The sequence below is a fragment of the Notamacropus eugenii genome, chromosome 5 (assembly GCF_028372415.1).
Source record: "Notamacropus eugenii isolate mMacEug1 chromosome 5, mMacEug1.pri_v2, whole genome shotgun sequence".
Classification (NCBI taxonomy): Eukaryota; Metazoa; Chordata; class Mammalia; order Diprotodontia; family Macropodidae; genus Notamacropus; species Notamacropus eugenii.
Genome location: NC_092876.1, coordinates 119,162,828 through 119,188,014, shown reverse-complemented (window position 1 = coordinate 119,188,014; position 25,187 = coordinate 119,162,828). Strand labels below are relative to the sequence as shown.

The following is a 25,187-nucleotide window of genomic DNA, read 5'->3' as shown; positions in this document are numbered from 1 at the left end:
AGACCCCCTGGAGAGTCTGATCAAAACAATAGGCCTCTTCTCAGAAAAGCCATAGGGCCGCGAAGGAAATCAGTTAGGTTGAATTAGTTATCAACATATTAAAACAGCAAAACAAAAAAAAGTTCACGGACCCCGGGTTAAGAAAAGGTGCCTTATGTCTCAAAAGAGGAGATCTGAGAAAACACTCCCAACACACCCTCTTGCGGAGGTGGCAGGTCCACAGATGGTAGACACAGCACCTTTTCCGATGTATAACTCATTTGGGCTGATTTTCCCCTCTTTTTTTGTCTTTGAAAATAAATTATGTGTGATATAAGGTGGCTTTCTGCAGGCGGAAGGAGAAAAGATACTGGGGAAAACTAGGGTGATGTAAAAAATAAGACATATAAAAGTTATTTTTTAAAAAACATACAAAAGAAGAATCTGTGGCTGAGGCTTACAGAAATGTGGGCCGTGATTATTATAATAGTTTTGAATGCAATTCGACAAAAATGCCAATTGCCTACTTAGTTCAAAGTATTGAATTAGGACCTACTAAGTGTAGGATGTTGAACAAGTTACTTTCCTCTTTGTTTTAGGTTTTTCACTTGTAAAGGAATTGTTTTTAAGGTCTTTCCTAACTCCGGTATTAGAAAAGCCCTGCTGTCAGTTTGGGAAAAGGAAGAAAAGACATTTAATATAAATACCTTGAAGAAGAAACACTAGTGGTTCAGGCATAGTGTTATGAGAAGTTTGAAGAGGGGGCAGTTGCTTTTCCAGGGGTGAGTATGAGGAAAAGCTGCAGGAGAAAGAGATAGATTCTCTATTGGACTTTAACAGAAAATAGCGACTTCCAACAGTAGGAGATGATGGTGGGATGCATCACGATGAGAACTAGGATAGAAAGGAGTTTAGTGTGCTAGCTGAGAGTTCGGATCCACCTCTGCTACCAACCACCAGTGTGACATTAGAAAACTCATTTAAACTTTCTAGAACTCAGTTTTCTCATGTAAAATTAGGAAGTTGCACTAGATCAGAGGTTCTTAACCATTTTTGTGTCATGGATGCGTGTGGGAGTCTACTGAAACACCTGTTCTCAAAATATCTACATGCATAGAAATAGAGAAAAATTATATTGAAATCAAGATGTAATTTTTTCCCATCCAAATTCATGGACACCCTGAAATCTATCCACAGACCTCTTGGGGTTCTTAACTCAAAATCTGATTATTTCTGAGGCCACTTCCAGGTATAGAGAGTGTTCAGGAGAACTAGCTCCTTTGATGCAAGGACTTGCCAAGCCTTTTTCAGGGTTACTAATCCACCTTTGGTTCACACCTGATTCACTCAGCTCTCACCTGTGGCTCCGAGAAGCTGTAGTATGCCCAGCAGCCACCCCCCAGTAAACTATATTGGCAGATGGACTAAACCAGATTGAGGGTAAGGGACAGGCTTCAAACCCATTAATAGTTAGGTGGGTGTCTACCCCAAGCATGATCCTGTCATTCTCTTAACCTGTTTTTTAACTTAGATCATCTCTACATGCCCCTCCTTCATCATCCCCCAAACTGCCCTTTTACCCACTTCACTCCTAAATCCCACCCTTTCTATGATGCCATTGCAGTCACTTTTCCATAACACTATCCACTTCTCTTTTTTCTTTAATCTTCCTACACTTGCTTCAAGGTTTAGCTCAGTGGTATATGTGGAACCTAGAGTGAAGAAGCCCTGAGTTCAAATCCTACATCAGATATTCATTAGCCTTGTGATCCTGTGCAAGTCATTCAGCCTGTTTCCTCATCTGTAAAATGAGGATAATAATCTCAAGGTTGTGTCAAAGATCAGATGATGTACCAGATGTAAAACACTTTATAAGCCAGCTATCAGTATATGTAATATCGGATAACAATGTAAAAGGCATTTTTCAAATGTTAAAGAAACATATAAATGCTATCATCATCATTATTACAAGTCATAATTATCAGTGTAAATGAAATCAGAGAAGAGGCTTCAACTGTTTTTGTTGCTGCACCCTAAGGGATTTTTGCATCTGACTTGGAGCTGAAACCCAACAACACATGAGAATGTGGGCTTTTAGAGAGCAGGACTGTCTTGGATATTTTGTAGCCCCAGGGCTTAGGAGAGTGTTTTCCCTTAAGAAATATGAAGCCCTTAATAGATGTTCATTCATTCATAAGAGATTCTCTTCTCTAGCCCCTGAGTCTCCATTCTTTCTTTCTCTCTTATTTTCTCCCATTGCCCTCAATGCTGCTTCCTGCATGTGGTACATTTACCTCATCTATTCATAACCCCATGCCTCTTCTTTCCAGATTGAGGGTAAGTGACAGGCTTCAAACCCATTAATGAATTAGGGGGGTGTCTACCCCAAGCATGTGAAGACTTCCCCTGGTGGAATGGATGAGTGAGAACAATTTGTTCCAGCCACCATGAAGATGGCAGAAGCAGGTGCTGTGGAGCACTTAGAGCTTGGTTAGACGTTGAAGATGCTGAGATCATCCACGCCCTGCTGGGCCATCATCAGTCATGTTGACTTTTATCCTACCACTGGACTTCAGTGACTCAGAAAGAGAAAGTAAGGCTGATGACTTTGTGCAACTCTGTCTCACTTAAATCCATTTTACACACACAAGTCAAGACATCACCTGTCATGTCATTGGTCTCAACAGTCCTGAAGTGATACTATCTCATACGTATATAATATTAAAGCACATTCACATCTATTAGCTCAGAATACTACTACTTCCTGGTTCTCTTCCTACTCTCTGACTGCTCCTTCTTTGTCTTCTTTGCTGAATCCTCTTTCACATCATGATATTTTATCATAGGTGTCTCTGAGGGTTCTGTCCTAGGCCTCGCCTCTTCTCCCTCTATACTGCTTCACTTTTGGGCCATTTCCAGTCGTCCTGATGAATATCAGCACTGGACCCAGATGGCTCAGGAGAAGAAAGTGAGGTTGGTGACCTTGCACAGCCCTCCCTCACTCAAAGTCAACTGCAAGTCATATCCTCAGAAGAATTATCCTAATACAATTCAAGTGGAAGCAATTCAGTTTCCTGTCATGTTGCTGGTATACTGTTCAGGTTTTATAGGTGTACAACAATGCGATCAGCACAATGGCTCTATAGACCTTCAGTTTGAGAGTCAGTCTAAATTACTCTTCTCTCCCACACTTTACTTCAGAGCCTCCTAAACACTGAGCTAGCTCTGGTAATGTATGTGTCAACCTCATCTATGTAGGCATCCCTGATGCCGAGGTATCCACAGCATTCAAAATCTCTCTATTTACTGTAAACATTGATTCTACATATAGATGGTGTAGTGCTGGCTGATGGACAATCTCTGTTTTCTTGGTATTAATTGTCAGGCCAAAATTAGCACAAGTGGCAAAGAATTGATCCATGCTCTGTTGCAGCTCAACTTCAGAGGCTGCATTGAATGCACAATCATTTGTGAACAAAAAGTTGCACACCAATTCTCCCTCCACTTTAGTCTTGACTTCTAATGTTTTCAAGTTAAAATAATTCACTCATCCACACTGGAGGTGCCTGACAACACTGCTAAAAACATCATGCTAAAAAGCCTGGGAGCAAGCACACTCTACTTTACTCTGTTGGAGATGGGGAAAGCATGAGAGCACTGTCCATTATCTACAACCCTGAGCCATGTTGTCATGGACCAGTACAGTACTGATGAACTTCTCTGGGCAACTGCTGATGTCATATTTTGCCATATCTTCCGCAAAGCCTTCATGATTGACAGTATCAAAGACCTTCATCAAATCAGTGAACACTGTACACAGACCTCTTTTCTGTCCCTGGAATTTCTCCTGGATTTGTCAGGCAGCAAACACCATATTGACAATTCCTTGGTCCTTTCTGAAGCCACACTGGCTCATGGATGGGTGACCATTTTCTACGTGAAGGATCAGCCTATGAAGGCAGACTCTGGCAAGAATCTTGCCAGCCATAACTAAGAGAGAGCCTCCTGTGATTGTCACAGGACAATCTATTTTCTTTTCCTTTATAAAAATGGACAGTGAAAGCATCCTTGAACTCCTGAGGGACAACCTCCTCTTGCCACATAACCTGAAAAATTTTAGTTGGCTTTTGTATGAGCAGTGGACTTCCTGCCTTGTAAATCTCAGCTGGAATAGAATTAGCATTAGGTGCTTTGCCATCATGGCATTTAAAACCTCTTCTTCAGTTGGAAGTTCAACTAGAGAGGGATTGACTTCAACCTGAGGTATAACAGTCAACGCTTCAGCACTGATTGATCCCTGTATGTTGAGAACACTATGGAAGTGTTCAGTCTGTCTCTCAGGATCATTTCCTTATCACTGATCAATGTGGCTCCATCAGCACTGAATAGTTGAAGTCTGTGGCTCAAAAATAGCCTTCAGGGCATCATAAAAGCACTTTGGATTGTTACTATCAGAGTAAAACTGAATTTCATCTACCTTCTTACTGAGCATAGAAGCCTGCGTCTCTCTAAACTTTGCTTGTGTTTTACTTTTTTTGAAAAAAAAGTTTTTAAATTCGTATTTATTTTATTCTGAACTTAAGAAATAAAACAAGCATTTCCATAACAAAATTGAATAGAAAATAAAAAAGATGATCATACACAGAGCTGCAAATCTATTATTCGCACTTTACTTTTGATGGAGTAAAAACCTTCTTAGAGACAGATGAACTATCCTGCTTGTAAACCCTATGGACTTCTCATTATTTTGTTTAGCAGCTTCTGAATTTCCCCATCATTTTCATCAAACTAGTCTTGATGTCTGGTCCAGATGAGTAAGTGTGGTACTGTACACCAAATCTCTGAAAGCTGCCTAATCAGTTTCCTCTCCACTGTTGCCAACCATGTGTTGGCCCCAAGTTAGCCACAAACTATTCAAGAGGGAGAAGTGCTCTAATCTGTTGACTTTGTCTTCTGTTAGACTTTTTGCCTTGAGGCAACTGCTTTTGTGGAATGTGAATGTTTAGCTTGGAGAGGATAAATCTATGATCAGTCAAAGCACCATGTGCCAGGCATTGTCTTTGTCATTCTCACATCCTGTCTCTTCTTACAGTGACAGTCTGTTAAACGCCAGTGTTCGCTGTGAGGGTGCCTCCAAGAAGCTTTATTGCATTTAGGTAACCAGAAGGCAGTGTTGACAATAAGATGATCATGAGATACACAAGTCTTCAGTATTGTGACTGTTGCTGTTTTTGTTTTTGACTCCATTCTGCCCAAGGACTCTCCATGTCTGATAATCTGTCCCTAATCTGGCATAAAATTCACCTAGAATTACAAGCTTGCCTTCTGGATATTGGATGATGAGGATTCTTCAGATCTTTATAAAATTTTCCTTTGACCTCATCAAGGTTTGTTGTGGTGGGAGCATATACACGGATAATTGAGGCATGGTGTTTTCCTGCAAGTGGCAATCACATTATCCTGAACTTGTCGCTCCTTTTGGGAGGCAAATAAGCTTGCTGATTAGATTAGTTTTGAGCATGAAACCTATGCTAGCTTCATAGCATTCCTCATTTCTGCAACCACTCCAGAAAAATATGTATCTAGCTCTGACTTTAGTAAGCTGGCCTTCATTTGCCAGCCTTGTTTCACTCGGGGTTGTTATTTAAATGTGATACCTGCTTTGTTTTCTCAAGAGAACAAAAGCTGTTGTCTTTCTGGTCTACTGGATTCCATATTGTCTATAAGTATGGGTACTAATGGTGAGTGAAAGCATCTTTGCAGAAGTCTTTATATGTGTATTTTTTTTGTTTTTCTACTACAAGTAAGATTCTCCCCGCCTGCCATGGTAACCCAGCCACACTTAATTTAGGTGAAATAGACAATCTTTAGGGCACCTTTTCTAGCCCCTTCTTCACACCAGGAGGTAAGCAGTACTGTCCTTTAAAAAGGCTGCTCAGGAACCCAGGAGGCTACTGAATCTCTGCTGCTTCACTCTAGTGAGAAGATGACACTATGGCCTAAGCCGCCTGTATGCAGGTTTATAACTACTGCTCCTAGTGTATCCACCCATGCTTCTTTATCACTTGCCTGTTGCCATAGGACTTTGAGGGAAAAATAGTAAAATGGTATGGGTGAGGTCTTTCAACTCACAAATAAATTGGATTTTAGTGAGGCAATTGCTTGAAGTCATCAGCCTTATTCTCTTCATCAGAGTCCAGTGGCAAGACAGAAGTCAAGACAACTAGCGATGGGTCTGGATGCAGTCAGTTACCTTGGCATCTTCAATGTCTAACCAAGCTCTAAGCATTCCTCAGCACCTTCTTTAGCTGCCTTCATGGAACAAATTGTTGTCATCTACCCATTCAACAAGGAGAAGTCTTCATATACTTGGTGTATACACCCCCTTAACTCACCAACAGGTCTGAGAACCTCAGTCTGGTTTATCCCAACTGCCAAAATAGTTTATCATGGTGTGGCCACTGCATATGCTACAGCTTCTTTTAGCAACTGGTGAGAGTTGAGTAAATCAAGTGGGCACTGAAGGTAGAAATCAGCCCTCATACCAGAAGTATTAATCTTTCCTTAATACCTGTACACCCTAACTCCCTCCTACCTTTTCAGCTTTTCCACTTTACTCCCCAACACATACTATTTGATTTAGTGACACTGGCTTCCTGGTTGTTTTGCAAGCAAGATAGCCATCTCTCCACTGTAAGCACTCTCTGTCTTCCATTCCTGAAATGCTCGCCTTCCTCCCTTCTGATTACTGACTTTCTTGGCATCCTTTAGGTACCAAGTAAAAACCCAACAGCTACAGGAAGCCTTTTCCAGCCCCTCCTAATTCCAGTGCCTTTCTCTTCCTTAATTATCTCCTATTTCTTTCCCATTACATTGTAAGGTCCTTGAGGGCATGTACTTGCCTTTTACCCCTTTTTGAATCCCCAGCACTTAGCACAGTGCCTGGCACATTTATTGTTGTTCAGTCACATCCAACTCTTTGTTGACCCCATTTTGGGTTTTCTTGGCAAAGATACTGAAGTAGTTTGTCATTTCCTTCTTCAGCTCATTTTACAGGTGAGGGAACTGAGACAAATATGGTTAAGTGACTTGCTCAGGGTCACAGCTATTAAATGTCAGAGGCCAGAATTAAACTTGAGAAGATGAGTCTTCTAAATCCAGGCCTAATGGCCTACCCACTGTGCCAATTGGCTGCCTCTTCCTGGCACGTAGTTGACTATAAATTATTAGTTGATTAATTTGAGCTTCTCAGCAATGTGAAATTGGTAGAACAAGGATTATTTTCCAAGTTTTACAGACTAACCCTCCTTTGGTGTCTTCTCTGTATCTGTTGGCAAAACCCACATAAAACTAGCTGATATTTAAATATTTTTGTAAGATCTGTGAAGTTCTTTACTTAATTCACTTGAACTTCATTAAACCCATTTTTCTGAGAAAACTGAGGCCCAAACAACCTGTGGTTACAAAGTTAATGAATGCTGGAGGGAATTCAAACCCTAATGGACATTTTCCTAATGTCCATCCAGCATTCTGCCTGCTATGCCATGTTGCCTTGACACTAGCATTGAGCACGTAGGCAGAGCTTCGTGGGTAGGATCATAGGATCACAGGATTTAGGGCTGGAGGGGACTTTGGAGATTATCTTACTTAATTAGTAGTGCTATTTACTGTGTTGTTTTTGATGATGCCTCCCAAGGTCAGTTAAGAAGGACTTTCTTTTGAGTCAACAGCTCTATTATGACTACTTTTTGCAAAAACTGGAATTAGTTGGCAGTGCATGCCCTTGGAGCTAATCTCTAAACATGATTAAAAAACAGTTCAGATTTATTTAATGTAAGAGCTATCCTCAGCACAAGTTTAGATCTATTAACATGTGAAATGAGAATATGATTCAGTGGAGAGGTTTCACAGCAGAAGCAGTCCATGGCAACTAAAGAAAATGGTCTTTGCAATCCATGAGCACCAGAATCATAGAATTTCAGATCTAAAAGAGATTAGTGCACATATTGTGCAAACAAGCACATATGGACAGTGATCTGGACCCAGAACTAAATAGGAGGATGGGTTTGATTGCATTTCAGGAATTACATGACACTTTGGATAATCACAAGCTGCTATCTTGAACAAAAGCCCATCTTTTCAACATCAGTCTTCTCTCAGTACTTCTATACAATTTCAAAACACAGAAGGAGCATTACTGTCTCTGAAAAAGCAAAATTACCAGTGACCCACAGGGCAATGGAGAAATGCTTAGTGGTTGTAAATAGGCTACTTTGTATAAATATAGGCAAAAATGCTATAAAATGCATCACTGCAGACGTGACTGGAGACCAAATGTAGTCTGACTAGGGCAGAGGATATTGGAACCAGGCTTCTCTTCATCATTTATGGAAGATTTATGGAAAGGTATGAACTACACCAGATAGGAAGGCATTGGTAACCTACCCTTCCCTCACATCTCAGAGATCATGGCTGTGTTGACTGTTAGGGACACAGTGATAAGCTAGCCTAGTCCCCCCTTGGAACAGATGAGGAAACTGAGGTTCAGAGACATAAAATGGACTTAAGAGAGCTACACATAATGAATTAGCAGAGGCAGGACTAGAAGTCAGGTTTCTTGAAGACCAGTACTTTTTCTTTTGTTTCATCCACTTGTACAGTATACAGAATGGAAAATTTCAGTCTGTACCAACAGGTGTTAGCCCTTGATCATTGCCTTACATTTTTTGCTAACAGTTTCATGTGTACTAAACTTATCTTTCAAACTTTAGAATAAGTTTCTTAAAGGAACAAGATATGTATTATACTTATGCTCCTGCTGTGAAACCTGTCGTGGTGATTCTCCACTGAATCATATTCTCTATTTCACATGTTAATAGATCTAAACTTGTGCTGAGGATAGCTCTTACGTTAAACAAATCTGAACTGGTTTTTAATCATGTTTAGAAAGTGCTTCACTTTCCAATTAAGTGCCCCATCAGTATTTTTTTCCCTTAGTGGGTATGCTGGGGAAAAGAGATGGAATTTCCCAATGGTACCTTCAGAGCCCTAGCTATAGGTTGTCCCATTAGGGGTTAAATTAATTAAAACTGGACTGAGGGCTGATTTCAAACTTAAAAGCAGAAGGTTGGATACTTGGAGTGGAAGAGGTGGTGTGACTAATGGTGAAGGGTGGGTGTGGTTGTATAGAAACAAACCATGATTAGCTCTGTGGGGACTGAAATCTGCCCATCTCCTCAAACAGTGGTTAATCACACATGCCTTTAAGGTTATATCGTGCTCTACCTCTATAATCTGATATTTCTGGCCTCAGAAATTCTGCTTTAAAAAAACAGCATCTCAGCCAACAACTCAAGGACTCGATAGTGGAGTCTGGGTTTGACAATGGGAACAACCCAAGATTTGAAGTCCGAGGACTTGGGTTTGAACCTTGGCTTTGCCTCCAGCATTGGAGGGGGTGGGGATAGTGGAAAGCGCACAGGCTGCAGGCCGACCTGGGTTCAGGTTCAGCCTCTGCTTACTTTACTGCTTATGTGACTTTGAGCAAGTTCCAGTCTCCCTGAGCCTCAGTTTCCTCATCTGTAAAATAAAAAAAGTGATATGAAGTGGTCTCAGAAGTCTTCCAGCTCTATAGTTCTGGTCCCATTATCCTTTATTTAATTTTCTAAAAGTGAACTTGAACATTCTAAGAATCATCTTTATCCGAGGACTTGGAGAAGCAACATGGAGTAGTGGACAGTGCTGGAAACTTGGAGTAGGACAGACCTGAATTCAAATCTCTCTTCAAATACTAAATAACCATGTGACTCTAGGCAAGTCACTTCACCTCCACCTTAGATTCCTTATCCAAAATGAAGAGGGTTGATTAATGTTCCTTCCATCTCTAAATCCCATGACTTACTTTGTCCACTAGAGGGCAGCCAAGTCTCTCTCCACGCCTGTTTTCAACTGTTGGGGCTGTCTCTGTATGCTCTGTACAGACCAGGAGGGCTCTTCTGGTGCTTAGCACTGTTATTGGGATCAAATTGTTGGATATTCTCATTTTGATATTACTTAGCCCTTTCCATATTTTCTTTTGTACCCCTAAGTGGATTATAAACCCCTTTTTTCATCCTTTGTACCCAAGTGGCACCAGAGAGAGTGATGTTTGCATAACCTAAGTAGGCAGATAAATATTTGTTGATAAAAACATGCGTATTGTGATCTTAGATGAAAAACTCATAAGTTTCCTTTGTGACTAAAATCGAAATAAAACTGTGGCATTATTGCTTCACAGAGTGTAGGGTAGCCCGATATAAACATTAGTAGTCATAGTAGCTGTTGAAACACGTCATCATCATATAACCAACATTTGTGCAGTGCTTGCTATGTGCCAGGTACTGTGCTAAGCACTTTACAGTTATTATCTCACTTGTTCCTCACAACAATCCTGAGAGGTAAGGAGCTATTATTATACCCATTTTGCAGATGAAGAAGCTGAGGCAAACAGAGATTAAGTGATTTGCAGTATCACACAGCCAGTGTCTGAAGTCAGATTTGAACTTGGGTCTAACTCCAGCCAGGCCCAGAGCTCTTTCTAGTACACTACCTTGCTATCCCTACACATATTTTAAAAACGTCCTGCTGTTTAATTAGTGGCCAAGGATTTTATACATTCTGTTATCATTCTGTCCACTCTTTGTAATAACAGTATGAGGAGATTTATGATGATATTAAATCAAGAGTCCCTGCCCACATGTAGAGAAAATATAAGCCAAAGAAAATATGCCAAGAAAAGTTAAATAGATATAAGCTGTTCATCTGAATGAAGGGAACAGTTTGCTGAAGTTTTATGTTTGTTTGTTTCATGACAAAACTTAGTGAATAGGAGGAAAGTTTTTGAAAAGGAGTCAGGATATTTGCCTGAGGAAGAAGGAAAGGTATAAGGAGAGATTGAGGAAGGACTACAAAGAGAAGGGGAAGTGGAATATCCTAAATGAATGTTTTTTAAAAGGATGCATTCTATAGAGTATGGAGAATCAGAAACAAGACTGGTTAAATTCTTCTAACTGTTAAATCAGTAAGCATTTATTAATCACCTCGGCTGCAAGCTAGGTGCTTATGGTACAAAGACAAAAGCAAAGCATTCCCTACCTTCAAGGACCTTACATTCTCTTGGGGACAGACTTCTACTCACATTAAGTATATACAAAATCATTTGGGCAGAAGCACTAGAGGTGAAATCAGAGGAACTAAGTTCAAATGCTTCCCCTGCTTATATGCCTGTATTGTATTAGATAAATCCCTTAATCTCTCTAGGCCTCAGATTTCTAATCTATAAAATGAAGTGGTTTTATTAGACAGTCAGCTTTAAACCTATAAGGAGAAAAGGGGATGACAGGACCACCAAGTGATTACCAAGTCCTGTCAATTCTACCTCCCTCTTCTCTCCTCTTGAAACTGCTACCATCCTGGTGAAGGACCTCCTCACTATTGCAGTAGCCTTCCAGTTGATCTCCCTGTCTCATCTCTCCCCACTGAAGTGTATCCCCCACTTAGTAGTCAAATTGCTCTTCCTAAAGTAGTCTGCCCCCTCACACACACCCCCAAATCAGTAAACTCCAGTGGCTCCCAGTCAGTCACCTCTTGGATCAAATATAAAATCTTGTCATTCAAAGCCCTCCCTGATCTGATCCTCTCCTACTTTTCCAGTCTTCTTACACTCTTACACCTTACTGTTGCTTTTATCTTTCTTACTCTTTGATCCATTGATACTAGCCTCTTTGTTATTTCTCACACACAAAACACTCCATCTACCAATTCGGGGCATTTTCACTGACTGTCCCCCATGCCTGGGATTCTCTCTTCTCATCCCTACTTCCTGGCTTCCCTGGTTTCCTTCAAGTCCCAACTAAAATCTCACCTTCTACAAGAAGCCTTTCTGGGTCCCTCTTAATGCTAATGTTTTCCCTCTGTTAATTATCTCAGATTTATACTGCAAATATCTTGTTTGTACATAATTGTTTGCCTGTTGTCTCCCCCATTAGACAGAGCTCCTTAATAGCAGGAACTGTTTTTTACCTTTCTTTCTGTCCCCAGCACTTAACACAATGCCTAGTACATAGTAGATACTTACACTTAATAAATACTATTGACTGACTAACTGGAGGAGCAGGTAGAGACCTCTTGAAGGAATTAGCACATGATTTGAGTCTTGAAGGAATCTAGAGGTTCCAAGAAGAGGAAGTGAGAGAAAGCATTACATAGGAGACAGAGTGGTACAACGGAAAAAGCACTATATTTGCAATCAGAGGGTTCAAATCCTGCATCTGTCTCTAGCTATCTGTGTGACCTTGAATGTACTACTTAAATTCAGTCTTGCATTAGTCTCATCATCCACTACCTACTGTGGGATAGCTGCCTAGAAGTAGCGAGGTGACAGAACTTTCAGGTGATTCCTACTCACCATTGATACATGGAATGTGCACATGCTTATGAGCAACAAAAAAATCCTGTAGTAAAAGAAATGTGAAATGTGCAAATTTAAAGAAGTCTCCACTCCAAATGTTCCTTTGGGCTGTTTGTGCCCGACCTATGGTAGAGCCTTCTGAACTCATCTTGGTCTGATCACTCAAAGATGGACACACATCCCAACACAGTAATGTAATTTTGGTCCTGTTTGAGCTTGAAGGACGACTAACCAGATAGAATGAAGGTCCTACATCAGGAAACCTGAATTCAAATCTATCCTCAGATATTTACTATTTGAGTGATCTTGGGCAAGTCACTTAACTGCTATATGCCTCAGTTTCCTCTACTTTGAAGATAATAATGGCACCTACCTCCCAGGGTTATTTATGAATAGCATAGTAGATAATATTTGTAAAGTGCTTAGCCTGGCACATAGTAGGTGCTTAATAAATGCTTATTCCTTTCCCCCTCTACTGCCTTTGCTCCTATTCACGTCACACTGAATGAAGCTAAAGAAAATCACAAAATTGTGCTGAATCTACTGTATATTTATGTTTTCTTATTTCAACTGGAACTTCACTGCATCAAAGGCAGTCCTTTTACACCTCCCTAATTCATTCACAATCCCGTTCACCACAGCAGCTTTTCCAGACCTTTTTATCTCTTCTCAGACCTACCATAACTCCCCCTTCTCTCATCCTCACAGCTGAGAACTTTGCCTCATATTTCACTGAAAAAAATGAGGCCATTTGAAGAGGTCTCTCTTCTTCCCTCCTCTTCATCTCACATCACTCAGATGCCTTCTGCTGCTATCTCCTCCTTCCCCTCTATCTCACATGAAGTATGCACAAATTTCTTCTAATTCTGCATACCCTCATTCTTTCCTTTCTTCTCCAATAGATTTTTCCCCTCTATCATTCCTTCTCTCTCAGTAATCTTTGATCTGTCTACTATATGCTTCCGTGCTGCCTAGAAACAGGCCCATGTCTTAAGTCATCCTCAAAGAACCATCACTTGATCCTCCCATACTTGTTAACTATTATCCAATATCCCCTCCCTTTTGTGGCTGAACTTGAGAAGGCCATTTGCAGTTAGTTTTCTCTACTTCTTTTCCTCTCACTCTCTTCTTAACTCTACTGTGCTCTGACTTCCAACATCATCTGAAACTGCTGTCTCCAAAATTACTCTTAAATGTCAAATCTAACGGACTTTTCTCAGTCCTCATCCTTCTTGACCTCTCTGTAGTCTTTGATACTGTCAGTCACCCTCTTCTCCTTGACATGCTCTTCTCTCTTGGTTTTCTACTGCCTTTTCTTGGTGCTCCTACCTTCTTGATCACTTTTTCTCAGTGTTCTTTTTCCTAGATTTTAACCCTGGTCACATCTGCTAACTCGAGGCTCTGCCCTAGGCCCTCTTATCCCTCTATACTGTTTCACTAAGTGATCTCACCAACACCCATGGATTGAATGATCATCTCTGAGTAGATGGTTCTCAAATCTACTTTTCTAGCCTAATTTCTCTGCTGACCTCTAATATTGTCCTCCAGCTACCTGCTGAATATCTCAGACTGCCCCATAGCATCTTAAACTCAGCATGTCCAAAATTGAATGCAATTTCTTTTCTCCCAATATTCTCTCTTCCTAAGTCCTCCATTACAGTTAAGAATACCACCATTCATTCTCCCAGCCCTCCAGGCTTGTAACTCAGCTGTCATCTTTGACTCTTTACTGTCACCACCACCAGCTAATGCAAAACCAGAACCTCATACACAGTAATAGCAATATTATATAATGAGTAGCTGAGAATGACTTACTATTATCAGCAATACAGTGATCCAAGACAGTTCCAAAGGACTTAGAATGAAAAATGCTATCTGCCTCCAGAGAAAGAACTGATGGAATCTGAAATGCAAATTGAAGCACGCTTTAAAAAAAAAACTTTGTTTTTCTTATTTTGTTTTCTTGTCTAAATTTTCTTTTGCAACATGGTTAATATGGAAATCTGTTTTTCATGACTGCACCTGTAAATCTACATAAAATTGCTTGCCTTCTCAATGGCGAGGGGGAAGTAAAAGAATTTGGAACTCATTTTTAAAAAAAACTAAGATTAAAAGTTGTTTTCACATCTAATTGAGAAAAAAATAATTTAAAAAAGATCCCTTGTTCCAGCCTCTTCATTTGAAAAGCAAGAACACTGAAAACTTAAGAGGTGTTCCGTATCTCCCAGGTCATAATTCAAATCTCGGACCTGATATCCGTTCATTTCTGTAAGTTTGGATGTGCAAAATTTTAAAGTTTGCATAATTAGGGGATAATCTGTCATTCACTTACAGAAACTGGATCTTTTTTCTCATAGAACAAAGTGAGCAGATGAATAGAAGAAGAAAGTTTCTCATTGCTTCTATCATTGCCGTTCAGAACTCCAGTTTCATCTATCCGTCATGTCAGAAGTGCTTCTCTAGAGTGATCCTAGTTTCTAAAAGGTAACTTGGGGTAAATTCTCTGACTTTGGAGGGTGAGTTGGGAGATGAGGGCAGTTTAAAATAGTTTAATAGTGAACGAACCCTAAGAATAGAATACAAATTTTCATGTTCATGTGCTACAAAGCATTCACATTCCATATGTGTTCTCTTCAAATGTTAAGGTATTTTTCCTACTGTAAGACAAGGACTTGGACCACTTAAGTACATAAAACACAGAATGTTTGGAACATAGCTTTTTAAGATATGATACTCCTTGAAGCATTGTAAGGTACTACACTCCTTATGATCTTTTGCTTTCTGTTTTTCTTACTTGGTAGATTAATTGTGGAAAGTGAGGGAAAAACAATTTCTCACTTTTACTTCCACTCCTCCCTAGCCCACTCATTCTTGTTGGGGAGTTCCACATTCTAGCCTCTACAGAAGTACATAACAAGACTCAAAATGTTAAAGATCACTACTTCTCTAAGGATTTTCTCTTAAGTCCTTAAATTTTAGTGATAGCAGCCATAAACATATGAGCTATTTTTTTTCTTTATTGCTTCAGTTTTTAACTTTGTAAAAAAAACTGTGCTAATCAGTTTGCAAGTTCAATTCCTGTATGAACCAAATAGCTTTATTTTGTTCTCTGAGCAGGCCAGACTTTAGCCAACCAATTTGGAGATGAATGGTCTCGTTCATCAAGGAAAGTGTGAATGAAGCACTGCAAATCAGTCATGAGTACTTAAAAATAGAACTGATTGTTTAGTAAGCTCTTTCTTAAACCAGCACTTTCAGGGTTTTCAGATTTTTCCTTGTCTCTCCTCCCTCTTTCTTTCCCCTTGCCCTCATTCTGTAAGCATCAGTCAACACAAACTACTGTTTCCAGGGTAACTTTTTGTACCACTTAGATAATATCACTTAGGTCTTGGTGTTGAAGGGGGTACATGAGTTAACTGCATCTCTTGTACAGAATTCTGTACTATAACATCCCTGACTAATAGCTATCTAGCTTGTACTTGAACATCTCCAGCAACATTACTACCTTATGAATGTCTCATTATTAACAACTATGATTACTCGGAAGTTATTTCTGATTTTGAGCCAATATCTACTTCCCTGTAATTTCCATCCGTCAGTCCTAATTCTGTCCTCTGGACTCATTTACAGTAAGTTTATTTCCTCTTTTAGGATCATAGATTTAGATGTGGAAGAGACCTCAGATACTGCCTAGTGAACCTCTCTCATTTTGCAGATGAAAAAACTGAGACCTAGGTAAATTGTGACTTGCCCAAAGTCACACAGGTAGAAAATGTCAGGGGCAAGATTTGAACCCAGATTCAAAACTCTTTTCCTGGTGCCATGCTAGTTGAGATAATTTCACTTAGAATGATAGAGTTTGAATCTAAAAGGAGACTTTTCTCCAATCTAAACATCCCCAGTTTTTTTCAATTATTCCTTCAGTATGGACTCTAGATCCTTTACCCTTCTGGTCATACTTCACTGGACAATAATTGGTGACCATCCCAGGCTGAAAGACAGATCTCTTACGTATCCTTTACATATCATTGCCTTAAAGCCCATATTTACAAGGGCTTAGCCATTTGCATTTTACCATCAATTGTAGTATTCTTTAAACAAACTTATTATTAAGCACCTGTTTACAGTGCATTCTACTAGGTGCTGTTCTTATGTTTACATACAATACTGCACTTAGCCACACTAAATTTCTAGTGTAGTACAGGGATAAGACATAGATAACTATGATAATATTACATTATAAGTGCACTAGGTATAAAACAAAGTGGTATTTGGTGTTCAGAAGGAGAGGTTATTACTAATGGAAAAGAACAGGACAGGCTTCATGGAGGAGATAAATTTCATCTGGACTTTAAAGAATGATTAGAAATTCATTTGACAAAAAGAGAAGAGCTCAGACGTTCCCAGAATAGGGGCAAGGGTGAGCAAAGGAATGGAGGTTTAAAGTAATTCAGTCTGGCTGGAGCTTAGTATGTGGAGGGTAGTATATGAGTTGTCTGCAAAGTACCAGATTGTGGAGGACCTTAAATGCCAGAGAAAAGATTGGATTTTACTTGGTAAGTAATAAGGAACTACAGAAGATTTTTCAGCAGAATGACTTGACCAGATCTGTGCTTAAAGAAAATTAACGTAGTGCCAGTGTGAATGATAGATTATAATAGGAAGACCTGTCAGATGAGTATTGTACAGGTAGGTGGTTAGGAGTACCTGTACTTGAACAAAATTTTGCAGTGGGAATAAAGAATAAATAATATATGTGAGAGATACTGTGGTAATGGAATTAACAAGATAGAACCCTTCAAAGATAACCCCAAGCATAGGAGACTGAAAGAATCATTAAATTGATCTGGGAGCATAGGAGGAAAAGGTTGGGTTGATTTTTTTGTTTTTACATTTTTGAGTTTGAGTATCCAGTGTGGAAATGTTTTAGAGGTATGTTCTGGAACTCAAAGAGATGGGAAGACTGGAGCTAGAGACTTGGGAGCTATTTACATAAACATGGTAATTAAATCCTGGCAATGCAATATTTTTAAGTAAAAATCCAGGGGAAAAAAATAGATTGTCAGCAAGAACTCCACGAATGGTTTGATGGCCTATTAAAAGAAATAAGGCATTAAAGAAGATAAAGAATGAAATTGGAGCTCTTGATGAAGTATTAGGAGAGAGAATTAAACAGCTCAGAACAGAAACTGGGCAACTTTATCAAAGTCATGGACACTGAAAAAAAGAATGGGAGAAGAACTGAAATCAAATTCAGTGAAAGAACAAGAAATCTTTGAACAAAGTCAAAAGACTATAAAATTAGAACATATAAAATACCTGTTATCAAAAGAAACTACCTGGAAGGGGTATTCAGCTGTTTTAATTGCTACAGAGAGACATCAAGGAAGATGAGGGGGGCGATGGGCAGGCAGGTGGGGGGGGGGAGGGAAGGAACAATATTACCTTTGACAATTAAGAAATCATGGTCGAATTTTGAGTGAGCAGGTTCACTAGGATGGTGGGGGTAGAAGCTATTGCAGTAGATTGAGGAGACAGTAGTTAATGAGAAAATAAAGGCATCGTGTGTAGACAATTTTTTCAAGAAGTTTAACAATGAAAAGAAAAAAAGACCTGATATACATCCAAGATGGATTTTTTTTAAATTTATTTATTTTTAGTTTTCAACATTCATTTCCACAAGATTTTGAGTTCCAAATTTCTCCCCATCTCTGCCATCCCTTTTATCATGCCCCTCCCTTCCCTTATCCCCATCTTCTCTCTTTTCTTGTAGGGCAAGGTAGATTTCTATACCCCATTGCCTGTATTTCTTATTTCCCAGTTGCATGCAAAAATAATTGTCAACATTCATTCCTTAAACTTTGAGTTCCAACTTCTTTCCCTTCCTCCCTCCTCACCCATCCCCACTAACAAAGCAAGCAATTCAGTATAGGCTATATATGTGTAGTTTTGCTAAAGACTTCCATAATAGTCACGTTGTGAAATACTAACTATATTTCCCTCCATCCTATCCTGCCCCCCATTTATTCTTTTCTCTCTTTTGACCTTGTCCATCCCCAAAAGTGTTTACTTCTAAGTACTCCCTTGTCCCATTTGCCCTCCCTTCCATCATCCCCACTTTTTCCCTCCTCCCTACTTTCCTGTAGTATAAAATAGATTTTTATACCAAATTGAGTGTTCTTGTTATTCCCTCCTTAAACCAAATGTGATGAGAGTAAGTTTCACTTTTTCCCTCACCTCCCCCCTTTTCCCCTCCATTGAAAAAGCTTTTTCTTGCCTCTTTTATGAGAAATAATTTGCCCCATTCCATTTCTCCCTTTCTCCCAAGATGGATTTTTTAAAATTTATTTTCAGTGTTTCCATAAAGTCTAGATTTTTTTCCCCTCGTTTCCCCCTACCTCTCCCCTCCCTCCCCAAGACGGCATATGATTCTATATAGGTTCTACATATACATTCCTACTAAATAGACCTTCACCTTAGTCATGTTGCATAGAAGAATTAAAATGAATGGAAGAAATCATAAAACAAACCAAAGCATAATACAAAAGAAAATGATCTGCTACATTCTGCGATTGAATTCCATAGTTCTTTCTCTGGATGTGGAAGGCATTTTGCCTTAAAAGACCATTGGGAATTTTTTAAGTCCATGCATTGCAATGAGCCAAGATGGATTTTTTAAGGTTTAGAAAACCTCAATGTGTATGTAAATAAGAGAGGGCCCATGGAGAGGGGATGATTGAAGGTGCATTCGAGGCAATGACTAGAACAAGGTAGTTGAAGAAGTCAGAGGGTATGGGATTAAGGACCGAAATAGAGGGATTAGCCCTAGTGAGCAGTATGCATACCTTCGTTTTCTTTATGACCAGAGGAAAAAAAGAATGGATGACAGTTAAAAACAGTCTTAAGGAAAAGAGAAGTTGGGAGACTTCACCAGGACAGCCTTAGTATTCTCAGTGAAGTAGGAAGCTGTCATCTACTCCCTCATACTCTACGATCCAATGACTCTGCTCCTCTTGCTGTTTTTTGAACAAAGCCCTCCTCTCTCTGCTGCACTTTCCCTGGCACTCCCCGTGCCTGGCATTCTCTTCACCCCTACCCCCTGGCTTCCTGGTTCCCTTCAAGTCTCAACTCAAGTCCACCTTCTACAAGAAGTCTTTCCCAGTCTTCCTTAATGCTGGTGCCTTCCTTTTCAGTTCTATCATGTGTCTTGTTTGCATGTTGTTTGCATGTTCTCGCCTTCATTAGACTGTAAGCTCCCAGAGGATAGAGACTGTTTTTGCTTTGTGTGAGGGGGCAGAGATGTCAAGGAATCAATAAGAATGGAATGGGATTATTGAACTGTAAGATGCCAACTACCGTTATTGCCAGTAAGACTAGTGGTTGGTATTGAGAGGAAATCAACTTGATTTTTTTTGTGCCTTTTCTCCCTTAAGGGGAAGAAGTCTAGGAATAAGTCAGAAAAGTTGGATTCCTGGGGTGTTGCTCAGGAATGACAATCTTCAGGTGAGGAAGAAGGGAAGATTTTGGGAGATAGGAGGAAAAGAAAGATTTCAGTATATTCCTATGGGGGGAAATGCTAAAAAAAAAAAAAAAAAGACCTTATCGTTCAGTAAATGTGTCAGGGACACATGATGAGAGAGAAATAATTTTTGACCAATTAAAAATCGTGACTGAAAAATGAATATCAAAGCAAACTGTATATAATAGTACTATATAAATGCTGGAATAGATTCAGTTTCATATAATCCTCCTTTTATGTTCTTTGTACAAGGAAATATTTGTTGATGTTTGTAATAAAGAAAAAATTTAATTTAATTTATATTTTTAGATTTCAACATTCACTTCCATAAGCTTTTGAATTTTAAATTTTCTCCACCTTCCTCCCCTCCTCAAGATGGCATGCAATCTGATATAAGTTCTGTGTATACATTCTTATCAAACATATTTTCACAGCAGTCGTGTTGTATAGAGAAATTAGAATGAATGGGAAGAGCCACAAGAAAAAAAAATTTAAAAAAGAGATCGAATAGTCTGCTTCGATTTGCATTCTGACTCCATAGTTCTTGCTCTGGATGTGTATAGCATTTTCCATCATGAGTCTTTTGGAATTGTCTTAGGTCCTTGCATTACTGAGAAGAGCCAAGTCTGTCAAAGTCAGTCATCCCACAGTGTGGCTGAGAAAAAATTTTTTGAAAGAATACTAAACTTTGATGAGGTTTTTGCAAACAATTGATCATTAGAAGGAAAGCATTATATTTTGAATAGTGATGATGAGGGCTGGGAGGGGGCTGTGAGACCTCCCCAAAGACCCCGGTACCAGGGGCTGGTCATCTGGAGAAGAATTCACAGACTCAAGCATTGTTGAGGTCAAGGGAAAGATTTATTATGCTTTTCAGCGGGCAAGAGTTCTTAGGGAACATGCAACCTTAAAGGAGTGCCAGGTGAAATTCATATAGGATATTCCACAGTAAAGTATGTGGCAAATATGCTAACTAGGTGTTTTGGGTTGGTATTAGGGAGTGGTCAGTTCTTAAAGGAACATCCACTGCCCAGATATTCTACCCAAAATTCCTTGGGAAATAGCCCAAGGGGGAGCTACCTGGAGGTGTGGTTTTAGGCCTGAAACCACTAAGTCAACCAACGTTCAGGGCTGGCTCAGTAATATCAGATTGTTCTCATCAATGTCTTGTTAGACAAGATAAATGTACAGGGGTATACGTATGTCTAAGTCTAGGATACATATGACTGGTCAGTGAGTAGTAAATGTCATTATGACCCAGTACACAGCTGGTTAAGCCCAATGAGTTCTATAGGCACATCTGGCTACTATAGCAGGAAGGGAGATAACGGTTGTTGCTGGGGCAGGCTGTGTCCTTGGGTTGGGGAGAAACTACCTGGGATAGAGTTTTGAAGCTAGGGAGAAATGTGATTTTTAAAGAGAAATCTGATTTTAGAATTGGGGCCCAAGCACATGCACCCAAGCACCCCATCAGTAATAATTATGATATGTATTTAGTTTAAAGTTATTAATAATTTAGTTTAAAAAGTGCTTTATTATATAGTTTTTTTAACCTAATTGTCAGTAAAGTTGATAAAGGAAAATTAAGTTATTCCTCTCTGTAGATAAGTAAAATGAGGGACAGTGTGTGTAAAAGAATGATACAATATTAGTCATTAAATTCTTGGCAGAAAAGGTTAGAACTTTGGTCTTCTGTTAGTTGGTGCTGGCTTCATTATGCTGCCCCTAAAACAGTAAAATATCACTAAATTTACAAATTGTGATTTGGGCACCTAGTAAATACATGATACATATAATTTTTCTTCAACTTTCATTAATTCCATATGTGCCTTTACTTCATGAAGTAGGTCCTGATTATTAGTAAGGTCAGTATTTCTGAAAAGAGCAGTTAGGTTTGAGAGAGTCTGAGAGGAAACTAACCTGAATCTTAATATTCTGCACTAAACACAAGTAAAAAAAAAATTGTCATTTCAGCTTCTTTTATTTACTAGAGAGCTGCTTTTTACTGGAGAAAGAAGATAATGATGATTCTTAACCATGCACAAGTGAACACCATTTTATTCTGCCATTTTCTTTTTCTTCTTTTCCAGGTTTGATTGCTCCAAATGTGGCTATACTGGTGAAGCCAAGAATGTCACTTATAGATATAAACTGTCCTTAAAAGTTTCTGATGCAAACAGATTGTTTGCAATTACTGTGTTTGGAAGCTGCTTGGATGCATTTTTTGGCATCACTGCCACTTGCCTAAACAGGTAGAAATATTTAATGTATAACCTCATTTCTTTCTTAACATTCTCTTAATATGTCACCCTAATATAGATATGAGTATATTTTAAATCCTGAACTTAGAGGAAGGTTATAATATTCATAGAATTTAAAACTTTTTAAAAATCCTTTTGCCATAAATTTTCACAAAATGATAAAGGTAAGTCATAGAAAGACAAAGGATTATTATTTTCTGGATACGTATAAATATGGTTATTGGTATCCAGGTGCCATTAAGTCAAATTGTCCTGAAATTAGGATAAGAAGTTCAGTTATAAAACTTGCATATAAAGAGAATAGAAAAATATAGTAATGATCCTATCCAGTTGAAGGATTACCTAAATTGGGGTCAGAATTCAAATGGCCACATGCTCTTGAGGAATAAGCTATTAGGAAAACTGTCTGCCAAATTCCAGACCACATTATTTAATTGCTTTTCCATTGTGGCATGGTTTGACCTGTTAAAACTTTTACCGTGTATTAAGGTGCTAAGAATTCCAGGAGTATCACAGTACTAGTAGCCTACATGGTTTACAAAGCATTTTCCTCTGAATAGTCATTTGAGGTGAATAATGCAAAATCCTGTCACTAATTCCTTCTGGTTCTCTCTGCAGCATCTCTCTTACTTATCCCTTCTTCCTCAATCCCACTGCCACCATCCTAATAAAGGCCTTCATTTCCACCCACCTAGATTATTATATCTTCTCCTTATAAAGTTTTCTACCACCAGTCAGTCCTTGATGCTGATGCCAGAATATACATCTGGGTATGTCACTCCAGAAATTCTCATTGGGCCCTGTCAGTTCTGCCTCCACAGAAAGCAGGACTTCTCACCATGCCCTGTGCCTGGAGTGCCCATGTCGCCCCTACTGAATTCTTCTCCATCTTTTAAAGGCCTTTCCCAATGCCACCTTCTCCAGAAACCTTGCTTCTGTGCACCTCCCTCTTTAGGCTTCACAGTGTACTTTGCTTTATAACTCTCTGCTGCATTTATCAATTACTCCTCATGATGGTCTTTTGTAGTTATCTTAGAGTGTAAATTCCTTCAGGACTCTGTCCATTTTTTTGTAAACTCTGTAGCTCTTAGCTGTTCTAAGGCATAGGCCCATATTAAATGTGTTGCAGGTATTCTTCACCCCATTTTATACATGTGACACTTGAACATGGTCATGTTACAGGTATCAACAATAAGACTCATATCCTGGTTTTCTCCAGTAATTTTTATACTACAGCCCTTGAAATAATAGTTCATAATTAGATATAGCACTTTACATTTTATAAATTACTTTCTTTGAAACAGTCCTGGGAGATAGATAATACAGATATTTTTAATCTTCATTTTACAGATGAGAAAACTGAGGTTCAGAAAAGTTGACTTACCCAGAGTCACATGACCAAAAAGTGTCAGCCAAGATTCAAAGCCAACACACCTAATTCCATATCCAGTTCATTTTCTGGTTTATTGCCTCTTGTCCATAATTGCAAACTTTCTCATTCCCTTATTTCTCTACCTTCCACCCCTCATCTTTAAAATGGAGGTAAGATGGGGTTAGATTTGATCTCTAAGGTCCCTTCCAGCTCTGAAGCCTTTGAACTTATAATTATTTTCCGTAGAGCTATCAATTGCTAGGATACAAGTCAGTGTGTGCTGACCTAGGATTTCCAAGTGGTTACAGCTCAGTTTGATAAAAGAAACAGTAGGGGATTCCAGGGTTGCTAAGGAAGAACGAGACTGCCCTTGGCTTTCAAGGGAAGGGCTTTAGGCTACAAAGCCACTGATAAAACAGTACCACCCTCAGCTGCAGGGAAACTGGTACTGTCATTACTGTAGCTCCCTGAAAAATCAGGACCATTCTAAAACCACATATTTCATTACACACTAGCTTATAGGTATAGATAACATCTATATAGAAAACAACATACTCCCTACATTACTTCCCCCAACATGTTATACTTGATTATTGTGTTTCTTTAAAAAAAAAAAAAACCGTTAATTATGTAACATTAACTTCCCATCCTATGTACTTTTGGTCCACAAAGAATATGTTGCAGGTGGATTTGCAAAAGGCAGTTTTTGTTTCAGTAAACTATTTCGGAAATTGTGAGGGCCTGCTCTAGTATGAGACCATGTTTCCATGTACACCTCAAAAAACTGTTTCTGATGCTCTCAATTTATTGCATTTTGTTGTCTCTCATTTTATTACATGATAGTATTTAAAGTTTTTTATGTTCATATTTTAATTTCTCTTCCATTCAAGGTATATAAAAGATGCCAATCAAGTTGAAGGAACATTGGATAGTAATTCAATTGAGGATTTATTAACTCAAGCAGTCCAGGTGTGCTTTGTTGGGAGAACCTTTATTTTTGGAGTGACGGTAATTAAGACTAACACTTTCTTAAATATTCTATTATATTTTTGTAGTATTCAAATTATTTCATTTCACCAGATAGTTTTGAGGGTTTGCCTTAGAAGGGTAGTACATGCTGTAATGCTCACATGTATTAAAATAGTGAGATCAGTAGTTTAAGCCATTAAGCTGATGAAATTTAACACCTGTGGCAACTTCCTCTTTATGTGTTCAGGAGGGGGCCCCTGTTCTAGTTAGGGTTTTCACAACTCCAAAGACCTAAATTTAGTATTATGATAATATGATCTCAAAAGTGTTGATTCGTCTGTTCTGATACTTGGTACTTTTTACATTCCAGATTTTGTTCAAACTATTCTATAAACTGAAACTTCAGTCTACTTCTCTGCTCACCTTTTGATCTGAATATGCCCTCCTACAGTATATAAAAATAATTAAAGAAAAACAAGGCAAAGGTTATGTAGCCATATTATGAATTGTTGATGAGGACTCCTCACTGAAGACAGGAGAAAAAAATATTAGTTTGAAAGAACTCTTCGGTTATAAGGAACAAAATCTATTACCAACAAATTGAGTCTTTTCTATAACATAGTTGTTAGCTGTTGTTCT

At 38.9% G+C, this 25,187-nt stretch overlaps 1 protein-coding gene across 3 annotated transcripts in view; it reads left to right on the top strand.

Moving 5' to 3' along the window:
* Window positions 1-25,187, top strand: part of DDIAS (DNA damage induced apoptosis suppressor) — a 30,160-nt gene that overhangs the window by 561 nt on the left and 4,412 nt on the right. Inside the window, exons 2-5 of one of the 3 annotated variants that reach the window (XM_072610713.1) lie at window positions 14,598-14,695; window positions 14,785-14,911; window positions 22,037-22,198; window positions 24,470-24,587. In XM_072610713.1, coding sequence (XP_072466814.1) covers window positions 14,799-14,911; window positions 22,037-22,198; window positions 24,470-24,587 — 393 coding nt within the window. In that variant the 5' untranslated portion in view covers window positions 14,598-14,695; window positions 14,785-14,798. The remainder of the gene's footprint in view (window positions 1-14,597; window positions 14,696-14,784; window positions 14,912-22,036; window positions 22,199-24,469; window positions 24,588-25,187) is intronic. The other 2 variants (XM_072610714.1, XM_072610712.1) reach the window with 2 other exon arrangements.